We start from the raw sequence: 12,912 nt of genomic DNA, 5'->3' as shown, positions 1-12,912 counted from the left end.
AAAAGTCCTCTGTAAGGCATGACTTGTTCATCTTGGTTCTTTGAAACACAGCGAGGGGACTCCAACCACAGTCTCCCTCGTTTCCACTAATTGGGCCACACACACCCCACTTGACTGGCATCAGTTGACCCCCATTTTCAAAATGAAAAAGATGCTTTGCATGAAGCACTCTCAAAAATACATGTGCCTTTCGCCTCCCCTGGATGACCCAGGGGAAGAAAAGTCCTCTGTAAGGCATGACTTGTTCATCTTGGTTCTTTGAAACACAGCGAGGGGACTCCAACCACAGTCTCCCTCGTTTCCACTAATTGGGCCACACACACCCCACTTGACTGGCATCAGTTGACCCCCATTTTCAAAATGAAAAAGATGCTTTGCATGAAGCACTCTCAAAAATACATGTGCCTTTCGCCTCCACTGGATGACGCAGGGGAAGAAAAGTCCTCTGTGAGGCATGACTTGTTCATCTTGGTTCTTTTAAACACAGCAAGGGGACTCCAACCACAGTCTCCCTCGTTTCCACAAATTGGGCCACACACACCCCACTTGACTAGCATCAGTTGACCCCCATTTTCAAAATGAAAAAGATGCTTTGCATGAAGCACTCTCAAAAATACACATGTCTTTTGCCTCCCCTGGATGACCCAGGGGAAGAAAAGTCCCCTGTAAGGCATGACTTGTTCATCTTGGTTCTTTGAAACACAGCGAGGGGACTCCAACCACAGTCTCCCTCGTTTCCACTAATTGGGCCACACACACCCCACTTGACTGGCATCAGTTGACCCCCATTTTCAAAATGAAAAAGATGCTTTGCATGAAGCACTCTCAAAAATACATGTGCCTTTCGCCTCCCCTGGATGACCCAGGGGAAGAAAAGTCCTCTGTAAGGCATGACTTGTTCATCTTGGTTCTTTGAAACACAGCGAGGGGACTCCAACCACAGTCTCCCTCGTTTCCACTAATTGGGCCACACACACCCCACTTGACTGGCATCAGTTGACCCCCATTTTCAAAATGAAAAAGATGCTTTGCATGAAGCACTCTCAAAAATACATGTGCCTTTCGCCTCCACTGGATGACGCAGGGGAAGAAAAGTCCTCTGTGAGGCATGACTTGTTCATCTTGGTTCTTTTAAACACAGCAAGGGGACTCCAACCACAGTCTCCCTCGTTTCCACAAATTGGGCCACACACACCCCACTTGACTAGCATCAGTTGACCCCCATTTTCAAAATGAAAAAGATGCTTTGCATGAAGCACTCTCAAAAATACACATGTCTTTTGCCTCCCCTGGATGACGCAGGGGAAGAAAAGTCCCCTGTAAGGCATGACTTGTTCATCTTGGTTCTTTTAAACACAGCGAGGGGACTCCAACCACAGTCTCCCTCGTTTCCAAAAATTGGGCCACACACACCCCACTTGACTGGCATCAGTTGACCCCCATTTTCAAAATGAAAAAGATGCTTTGCATGAAGCACTCTCAAAAATACATGTGCTTTTCGCCTCCCCTGGATGACGCAAGGGAAGAAAAGTCCTCTGTGAGGCATGACTTGTTCATCTTGGTTCTTTTAAACACAGCGAGGGGACTCCAACCACAGTCTCCCTCGTTTCCACAAATTGGGCCACACACACCCCACTTGACTGGCATCAGTTGACCCCCATTTTCAAAATGAAACAGATGCTTTGCATGAAGCACTCTCAAAAATACACATGCCTTTCGCCTCCCCTAGATGACCCAGGGGAAGAAACGTCCTCTGTGATCCATGTCCACATTGTCAGTGGACAGACGCGTGTGGTTATTTGTCAACAGACCCCCAGCAGCACTGAAGACACATTCCGAGAGAACGCTAGCTGCGGGACACGACAATATCCCCAAGGCATACGTGGCGATCTCAGGCAATTTATCCAGATTGGAAGCCTAAAATGAGCAAGGCTCAAGTTGCACAGTAATGGCATCGATGTTCTCTTGCATATACTCATATATCTGTGTCTCCTCCTCTTTTTCCTCATCTAGCTGTTTAATTTTCTCATGGGTATTTGTCCTTGTCACTTTCCCATGTGTTTGTGTTGTCTTGGGAGTTGTTTGTCACCTTTTAGACACCTTTGAGGGTGTTTTCCAGGTGTTTTTAGGTGTTTGTGATTGCCTCCCATTGTTTTTAATGGGGTTCGAGAGGTTCGTCGAATGGCTCGTCAAACAACTCGTCGAACGGGGCACCGTTCGACGAACCAAACCAAACTCGAACTCTAGACGGGTGGCTCATCTCTATTCTTAAGTGAGCGCTCTATACACTGAGCTACTGCCTCTAATGATAAAGATAGGCAGATTTGGTAATCTTGACGTCTGCATTGCAGAGTGAAGTCTCTGGTGACAGCGCGATTCACTTCATTCCTACGTGGAGAGGACACAGCGCGATCGTGTTCTACGGTGCTGCTGCATCTTTACGTAGCAGAGCTGACAGTGTCGTGTGGATTATCTCGGACCTGGATGTGTATTTGGGGATTAATAAACTGGTAAAAGAGGGTGTTTTTTTGTCTTTTATTCCAAATAAAGGATTAATCGCCGTGTGTGTTTATTTACTTTTACTCTCAGTTTAATCATGGAAGGTATCTCGGGGAGACGCCTGGCTTGATTAAACTCATTATTACCCCGATTGCCACCGCACCAGGGCTATTCAGGATGAGCCGGGTGGAGTCCCAGGACTGTCGCATCTAATGGATGCGGCAATTCCGGGCGACTTCTGGGTGATATTGTTAGGCTGGAGGGCTCCCCATACTGTGGCACTCTCCATTCTGACAATACCAGCCTCCAGCCGTGCGGCTTTATCCTGGCTGGTATCAAATATGGGGGTAACCGCATTTTTTTTTTTATTATTATTTATTTATTTATTTTACTGCACGGTATAGACCCGCCCGCCGGCTGCTGTGATTGGTTGCAGTGAGACAGCTGTCACTCATCGTGGGGGCGTGTCTGACTGCAACCAATCACGGGCGCCGGTGGGCGGGGAAAGCACGGAATACCTGATTGAATAATGAAGCGGCAGCCATTTTCTAAAGCGGAAAAGACAGCCGTGCATTGAAACGCCCGTGATCGGTGAGTAGGAAAGAGAGAGGGATTGTGCTGGGGATGCAGGACGCATGCAGATAGCAATATGTGCACATAGCCTTAATGTGAAAAGCCACGTTTTTGTTGATCGAACCGTTCTCAAACCTAACTCGAACTGTCGAGCTTCTAGCAAAAAGCTCGAGCTCGAACACCCCCCAAAATCACTCGAACATGAAATTGGCGAACCTCGAGCCTCGAACATCGCTCAACTCTAGTGATAATATGATTCTCTTTATGAGAGATAGTGAGATCAATAAAATCTATAGTCATATTATTCATAATAGAAAAGAAAGACAATCCTCAATCATTTTCCTTTAAATGTGTAATAAAATCGAGCATATTTTCATCTTTGTTGTTTCTGATAATGAATAGGTGATCCATGTGTCTTTTGTAAAGGATAATATTATTTTTGTACATAGAATTCTGAATAAAAATAGATTCAGAAATACCCATAAAGAGGTTAGCACACGTAGGTGCTATTTTACTACCCATCGCAGTACCAAGACACTGCTGGTATAATACATCCAGGAAGATGAAAAAAAATATTTTTTAAAATAAAAGATATTCCTTGTATAGCAAAGGGTTTTTTTGTGCAACATGAATTCTCTCATCCTTATCTACAAATTGTGAGAAACAGTAAATTCCTAGTTCATGGTCAATATTCGAGTAAAGGTCAGACACATCCATAGTAATGTAGTAATAGGAATCCTTCCAATAAATATCTTTGATTAGTGTTATCAAATGTGATGAATCCTTTAAATAGCTGTTGAGACTCATAATTTCATCCAGATATGCTGCCAGATTAGATGTCAGGGAGTGAATTAACGAAATTATTGGTCTCCCTGGCAGATTTTCAAGGTTCTTATGAATTTTTGGAAGATGATATCAGAAGGCCATTTTGGGATTTTTTATCAACAGGAATTTTGGACTGCAGAGCAGAGATTTCACATAGTGTGCCTCGGAAGAAACAAATGTAAATATCTCTGCAATGGAGTGCAAAATGGAAAAAGTGGCAAAAATCAGAGGAGCTCAGGGAATTTTAGAAGACTTTTAACAATTTTTTTTACGCAATTGTCAGGTACTAATTAACCAATATTATCTTGTATGATCCTGTAGTTTTAGTTAAAAAAGTAGTCAGGAAATTGCCACATATTCTATCTGTTCAGTGCTTCAGCTCATCACATGGCCCATGTATATAAGTAGTTAAAAATAAAGTACATCCAGCTAAGTACATTGCACAATCATTTGTACAAAGGCTGAATAATTTGTTTTTGTGACTTCTTTGTCTCAAACATTTAAAGAAAAGAGGATCTTCTGGATTGGAATCTCTGAAATCTGCAGAAATGGACAAATGCTTCTTACTCATCTTCATTATAATTTTACTGGGTAAGAAACCACCTTTAAAATACCGGCTAAAGTTTTTTATTTTTAGTCCTAATTATTATTTGCCAAATAATATTTTTAGGGGTATATTATCACAGAATCTCGAAAAATAATATTTTTAGATACCTAAAGTATTGTCTAATTGGAATGATTAATATATGATCATATTTACATTATATGAAATGTATATATATAGATTATTTTTATTCTTTGCTTTGGTAAAGGTTTTTTAGAAAAGCTTTGACACCTACTGTACAGGTTAAAATTTAAACTGTTAATATTGATCAACATGTTTCTCAATATAGAATTGATAAAATGGACAATTAGTCATTGGCTATGCTTCATTAATATACCTTATATAGAGTAATTTTACATTTATTCATAATACCATCAATTCCACAAATTCTTATGAAATTATATTGATTGTGCACGTTATTTTAGTGGTTAAAATGAAGCTATATAAAATACCTCATACAATTTCTACTTGGGATAATATTTGTCTATTTGTCTTTGATCAGGTATATCAGGCTGGTGTCTGGCAAAAGATGTCACTTTGTATTCCGGACAACTAGGAGAAAACCTTAACATAGTTTGTCCTTATCAGCAACGTGCAGATCGTTGGAAGAAGAAACTATGGTGTAAAGAAGATGATGTCGGATTTTGTCAGAATGTTATCAGTTTACATCCGTATTGGTCGTTCAGCAAAAAAATAAATGTGACCACTGATATCTCTGACAATCATCAAAAAAGTATCATCACAATCAATATGACAAATCTACAAAAATCAGATGCTGGCTTTTACCAGTGTAGAACAGCAAGTTTTGGTGATGTTAACACTCTGAAAAGGATCAAAGTACAAGTTTTTGAAGAGCTACCCGATGAAAGGGTGTCAGAAACTGTAGATACACAGCGTAGCATGTCTGGGTAAGACGTCCTTATATTACTTTCTGAAGGTTTAATATTTCTAGAATTTTATATAACTTTTACCTAAATATGTGTGTTTTATCATTAAAAAGGTCACCATCTGAAACACAAATCCCTGTGATGTTGGTTATAATTGGGGGAAGCCTCATCTCATGCAAGTTACTTCTGATGGGACTCATCTACATCTGGTGGAAAAGACATGAGGCGTAAGAAGTCCTTAAATATTGCTCTGACATGAAATCAATATTATATTACCAGAATATCTTATTAATGAACATCATATCTCAATAATGGGCTTAGACAAGCAGCAGCACCACTATATATGAATATAATTAAACAACAGTGCGATCCATGGTTTTTACGTATAGCCCTCATACCTGTGATAGTCTATGGGGTCATTCATATATCTGTGATTTTTCAGTCTGAAAAAATCACGGAGACATGTTAAATTTTGTTCTGAGGGTCAGATCAAAATCAGCAATATAAGTCTATGGGTCAGTGAAAAAATCAGACTAAATTTGGATGACATCTGAGTGAGACCCGATTTTCACATCCTAAATTTCACCAGAACCACTATCAGTACATTAATGCATCACCAGAATCTCCATCGGTACATCAATACAACACAAGAACAACTGCCAGTAAATAAATACAACATTAGTACCATTATCAGTACATTAATACATAACCAGAACCACCATCAGTACATGAATACATCACCAGAATCACTATCAGTACATGAATACATCACCAAACTTAGTACCACAATCAATTGCAATGTCAAGTCAGCCCCATATATGTTTGTATCTCCTGAATTTACAAAATTAAGTATGTCCTTAACCATAGCAAGAAGATGTTGAGAAATGTTGTTATCAGTCATTATTTGACTGCAAACCAAACAGGAACAACAGTACAAATGAAAGGAAGTCAGTATCAATGAGTAAACATTTCCATCCTGGTACCTTATAGGCAACATTTTCTCTGATTGAGTAGATTCTTTCTTGCCATAATGACTTTTCACATCCACAGCTCTTCTCTGCAGATATCCCTCTTCTGCGGTCTTCTGCAATGCATAGTAATACAGTTCCCTTTAAAAATAAGACTGATATTAAAATGCCCTCTGCATAAAACTATCTGTTCATATTATGACTTAAATAAGCTTCTTAAGCTATATAGTCTCCACACTGTCTACCCTTATGAGCTATACCATCCACACTGTCCGCCTTAATGAGGTGTATACGGCCTATACAGTGGCTGTCCTCTCTCCACTGTTTTCCCTTACACTCTCCATAGCTCCACTCTGTCCCCCCACCATGATAACTTCTCTCCATACTTGGCCTCTTTTCACACTGCCCACTCTCAATATTCATATTGTGTCTTTTTTCACACTATATCCTCATCCTGCCCACCACATTGTTGTCTCCAAACTGTACCCCTTCCTCACACTGTCCCCCTACAGTATGATGGTCACCACAGTCAACCATACAGTATAATATTCACAACAGCCCCAAAAATATACACTATGATGTTCATAGCAGCCACCCTTACAGTATGCTGTTGACCCCATTATATAATATGATTTTCCCCACAGCACGCCATACAGTATTGTGATCCCCCCCAGTCACCAATACATTGTAATGTCCCTCACAGCACCCTACAAAGTATGATATCCACCACAACCCCAGTATACAGTGTAATATCCAATATAGCCCCCAATATACACTATGATGTATATCACAGCCCCTCATGCAGCATGATGTCCACTACAGCTCCCCATTATATAGTATTATGCCCCCCCAGTCACCAACACATTATAATGTCCGTCACAGTACTCCATACAGTGTGATATCCACCGCTGCCCCAATATGCAGTATAATGTCCCGCATAGCCCCCAATACACTATGGTCACCACACTTCCCAATATAACATCCCCAATAGCACCCAATACAGTATGGTTACCCTATTGTTATAGCCTCAGCTAGCCCCCTCTTGAAATGTCCCCATAGCCAGCCTCATATTGTAATGTCCCCATAGCCAACCTACTATTGTAATGTCCCTATAGCCAGTATGTTATTTCCCATAGCCAGCGCCTCTTGTAATGTCCCCATAGCCAGCCCTCTCTTGTCATGTCCCCACAGCCAGCCTCCTATTGTAATGTCCACATAGCCAACCTCCATATGTCCTATACCCAGCACATCTTGTAATGTACTCATGGCAAGCCCATTGTATCCCCATAGCCAGCCCCTTCTGCAATGTCACCATAGCCAAGTCCTTATGTCGCCATAGTCAGCTGCTCTTGTAATGTCCCCAAACCAGCTTCTTATGCTCACATTGCCAGACCCTCTTGTAATGTCTCCAGAAACAGTTCCTTATGTCCCCATAGCCAGTCCCCTCTTGTAATGTCACCACAACCAGTCTCCTCTTGTAAAGTCTCCATAGAAGCCCCTTATGTCCCCACAGGCCTTAGATATAATAGAATAGAATTCGTGGCAGGGCAGAGAGCTGATTACAGCTCATTGTATTTGAGTCTCACAGACGCGAATATGATAGAGTGCGGGAAAGGAGCAATAGCAGAGAGAGGTGAGCTGTCTCAGTGACTGTTTTACTTACCTGTGTGCCCAGAGTCATCACTATGCTTAAGACCTATGGCCAGAGGAAGCTGACAGGTGGCGCCAGGCTTTCAGCAATGTCAAAGTCTTTTTTTTCCCCTAAATGCTCCCCTCTCAGGTAGGCAGGAGGTAGCTCCCTAGGCATATGCCTACCCCTCATCCTGGTCCTGCAACAGAAGGAATAATCCCATTAAATACAATTAATACAGCAATAGAGGCAAAATATTTCTAAATTACCACATAATAAAGCTAAAAAGTAGAACATCCATCTTGTCCAATAATATGAACTAATAAATGCATGAGATTAATAAGAAAGGAGAAAAAAAACCATGCATATCGCTGGTTTAACCAGCTTCCTCAGAGGTAAAAAAAAAGTGAAATACAAGGCTTTAAATAACCCTGTTGTATAAAGCATAATCAAAAACTTGCAGCTAAATAAAAACAATGACAATTAAATTTCAGATTTTTGGAAGAGGCTGTAGTGTTCTGAGTAGAAAAACAACAAAAAGAGGACTAAATATACTCCACAATTTAGAATACTCACAGCAGGATAAAGCAGTGGGTAAGTGCTCAGGCCAAAAAACTAATGCACTGCCAGGATGCAACCAGACCCACAACAGATGGAGGTATCACAGGTGAAAGAGGAGCAAATCACTCACATAACTCTAAGGGGATGTGCGCACGTGTGCGTATTGCATGTGCAGTTACGCTGCGTTCTGCACCGCAGCGTAACTGCATGCGTCCTGCATCCCCTGCACAGTCTATGGAGATTGTGCAGGAGCCGTGCACACGTGGCCTATTAGAACGCAGCGATTCGGCTGCTGCCCGAATCGCTGCGTTCTAAGAAGTGACATGTCACTTCTTCCGTGCGGTTTGCATGCTGTCTATAGGGAGAGGCAGCATGCAGAGCGCACGTTCTCTGCCGGCACCATGCGTTTCAGAACGGAGCTTTTCAGCTGCGCTCTGAAGCGCACCTTTTAGGTGCGGTGCAGAGCGCACACGTGCGCACATAGTTTTAGGGTAAGAACGCACTTTGCTTTTTACCTGCTTTTTACCTGCTTTTTTGCTGCTTTTTCAACTGCAGCGTTTTAATGCCAAATGGTTGTGTTCTGCTTTTCAAGCAAAGTCTATGGGAGTTTGATTTTCTTGAACGCACTATGCAGTTCAAAAAAGGTGCCTTTTTGTTGCAGAACTTTGGTCAAAAACTCACCTTTGCAGTGCAAAACCCAAATGGCAAAAACAATTGACATGTCAGTTGTTTTTGCCATTTGGGTTGTGCACTGCAAAGCTGAGTTTTTGACCAAAGTTCTGCAACAAAAAGGCACCTTTTTTGAACTGCATAGTGCGGACAAGAAACCCAAATTCCCATAGACTTTGCTTGAAAAGCAGAACACAACCATTTGGCATTAAAACGCTGCAGTTGAAAAAGCAGCAAAAAAGCAGGTAAAAAAGAAAAGTGCGTTCTTACCCTAAAACATGGAGGGGGTGATCGCTGGATGATAAAATTGCATACTAGTGGCTCGCATAGGGCGCCGTGCACACTTACAGGTGAATGGTAACCTAGTCGGCAGCCTATTACATGCCTATACTATTCGATCAAGCGGGCTGCCCGGTACTTATGTGCACCATATAGGGACGGGGACTCAATTATATAAGTCCAAACATGAAGGGGCCTGGCTGCACCCTATATAAAATGTTATGTGCAGAAAAATAAATATACAAAATATCTGAAGTATTAGTGGATAATATGGCCAAAATAACGGTAGCCTACAAACCCCATCACAGTTCTTCATACTTGTAGGTCCCTACACGTATCTATACATATAGAAAAACATTATTAGTTTTTTGGCCTGGGCAGTTCATCACTGCTTTATCCCGCTGAGAATATCCTAAATTGTGGAGGATATTTAGTCCTCTTTTTGCTGTTTTTCTATATTTATAGATTAGTGTAAGGACCTACAAGAATGAGGAACTGTGACGTGATTTGTAGGCTAACCTTATTTTGGTCATAATATAGACTAATACATCAGATATTTTGTATATATATTTTTCTGCACATGACATTTTATACGGGGTGCAGCCAGGCCCCTTAATGTTTGGACTTGCATATTGGAGACTCCGTCCCTATATGGTGCACACTAGTACCGGGCAGCCCACCTGATCGAATAGTATGGACGTGTAATAGGCTGCTGACTAGGTTACTATGCACCTGTAAGTGTGAACGGAGCCCTATGCAAGCCACTAGTGTGCAATTTTATCATCCAGCGATCACCCCCTCCATATTCTGGAGTTGTGTTAGTGACTTGCTCCTCTTGTACCTCTGATACTTCCATCTATTGGGGGTTTCACTGCACCCTGTTAGTGCATTAGTGTTCCGAGTAGCAATCCAGTGTCAGGTTGTAGAAAACCCTACTCAGATAACATTGAGAAGATCACCGTAGTGTCAACTAAAAATGACATCATAACAATAATACCCTTTAAATATAATACAGTAATAACAAAAATGCAGTGTTACAAAGTACATTTAATTGGTAATTTATATCTACATTTGAAACAAACTAAGCTAAAAGATGATCATGTGATGGTACTTAATGCCATAGGGAAAAAAAAACAATGAATTGGTGTTTTTTTTTTTAGCCTTCCTCCTGTAAACGTGGTAAAAGATTAAAAATGGCTATATAATATTGGTATTGCCACAATTATACCACCGTGTATGCTCAATAAACAGGGGAACACATTTATTTCTAAGGTTGGTTGAAAGGATAGCAATATGGTGAAGATCCTTTATCAAAATAAAGGGTATTTACCATGAAAAATCTAAAAAATTAGATCTTTTTAATTTGAATAAGTTTTTGTCAAGATAGAGTCCAATTTGTATTATTTCTTAAGCTTCAACAAATATTAGACTAACATCGGCCAAACCACCCGATATCGACGGGTCCAGCTTGTCATCTGGATTTATCTGTTTTCAGACTGTTGATCATATTGATGTTTTGGTGGCTTTCGCACTCCTGTGTATAGGAGAGATGGCCAAGATGGCTAGTGATGGTCTAAGTGTTCAGTTGAACCTTTGTTTGACCAACAGTCATCTAATATTTATGGGAGTCTTTAGTTCGTTTCAATAAATGTGCTATTAGTTTCAGATGTATGAAAATGGAAAATTAAAGAAAACCCTCCTATGAGTAGGCGTGTTCAGACTTTTGACTAGTCCTATATATTTTTATCATCTCTTTTAGTTTCTACTCTACCAGTGGGAACCAGGAGGAACCACTTTCTCTAACTTTATCTGCTGGACATTCGGATGCTGAACTTTCTGTATACACTGCCATGGAAGACCTTAATGACTATCCACAGTATATTAACTACATTTACCTAGGACAAATAAACCAAGCACATTGAGAGCAATAAATAAGTCAAAGATTTCAGTAAGTGTCCCTGAAAGGATTACTGCATTATTAGCATGCTTGACAGCATCCTCCAAAGCTCTATTAATTTATTTGAAAAATTAAACTGTTTCAGAATAGCTTGTAAAGCTGTTATTGCCCTATTTGATTCCTCTCTTGTTGCTTTTTAACCCCTAATAATCAATGGTGATTAGTGATGAGCAAGCATGCTCGGCACTGCTCATTACACAATCGGTTATCGTTGGTGTTTGAGCGCCATGCTCAAGTCCCCGACCCACATGTGGGACAGCCAATTAACATGCATGGATTGGCGTCCATACACGATAATTCCATAGCCATGTTAGCTTCTGGCATTACTGTGATTGGACTGCTGAATGCATCGAGTCTTATCTTAGACGCAATGCTCTCCTCTGGAAGCAGTTTAGCGAAAGTCTAACTAGGGCCCCCTGTATTTCCAGTCCATGTTGTGTCCATTTTCACACATACTGAAGACAAGTTCACAAGTTGATTTTCCCACTTCCGTGTTTTCACACAGACTGTGTGTCCATGTGATCTACAAAGAGACATGTCTGTTTTTTACTATCAGCATGGGTGAAAAGAGCCAATAGAAGGCTTTGGGTGTGAGAAAAACACTTACAGCAGATGGATGACATCCGTATGACATCCATGTGTCATCTATGTGACACGTGATGAAATGTAATAAAAAAAATACTGACTTTTAAGTTATAAAGATGTGCAAAGTTGAGAGAGAGATAAGATAGAGTATATCACAAAAGTGAGTACAATGTAAAGTAGTCAGTGTACAGCTTGTTTAACAGTGTAAATTTGGAATGCTCTCTAAATAAATCAACACACAGCCATTAATATCTAAACCGCTGGCTACAAAAGTGAGCACACCCCTAAGTGAAAATGGCCAAATTATGCCCAAAGTGTCAATATTTTGTGTGGCCACCATTATTTTCAAAGTTTGCTTTAACTCTGGGGGTTGATGTCAACTGTGAAGTGTCAGCTGGCATCAAGCCCTGGTGTTAGTAATGAAGAGGTGTTTATCAGACACCTCCATTACCAACCCTGTAATTAAAAACAAAAATTACACATACGTAAAAATTATTTTTTTTTCAACAAGCACTCCCCGAAACTTTCCCTCGTTTAAGTGTTTATTGAAATACATTATTTTTTGTGTGTCTTTTTTTTTCAAATTACTGGGTTAGTAAAGGAGGTGTCTGATAAACACCTCTCCATTACTAACACCAGGGCTTGATGACAGCTGACACTTCACAGCTGAGATCAACCCCATGAACCATTACACCGATTTCCAACAATTCAGTAATATGGGAATAAGGACCATGGGAAACGAGCTGTAGGATTTGTTGACATGCTACATTTTGATGCATTTTTTCCCATACATTTTTGGGGTGGAGAAAATGCCAATACCAGTTATGTGTCTGAGAATTCTGAAATCTTATGCAGACATTCCTTATATTTTCCTT

At 40.6% G+C, this 12,912-nt stretch overlaps 1 protein-coding gene across 1 annotated transcript; it reads left to right on the top strand.

The window, feature by feature from the left end:
• Positions 1 to 4,396: 4,396 nt before the first annotated feature.
• On the top strand, positions 4,397 to 11,819 carry LOC142289800 (triggering receptor expressed on myeloid cells 2-like). The gene is made up of 4 exons (XM_075333732.1): positions 4,397 to 4,488; positions 5,004 to 5,409; positions 5,502 to 5,615; positions 11,255 to 11,819. Exons 1-4 carry the CDS (start codon positions 4,446 to 4,448, stop codon positions 11,415 to 11,417), a joined length of 726 nt encoding a protein of 241 aa, XP_075189847.1. The 5' UTR covers positions 4,397 to 4,445; the 3' UTR covers positions 11,418 to 11,819.
• Positions 11,820 to 12,912: the final 1,093 nt, after the last annotated feature.

Source organism: Anomaloglossus baeobatrachus, chromosome 2, assembly GCF_048569485.1.
Source record: "Anomaloglossus baeobatrachus isolate aAnoBae1 chromosome 2, aAnoBae1.hap1, whole genome shotgun sequence".
NCBI lineage: Eukaryota > Metazoa > Chordata > Amphibia > Anura > Aromobatidae > Anomaloglossus > Anomaloglossus baeobatrachus.
This window is presented reverse-complemented; position numbering and strand designations above follow the sequence as displayed.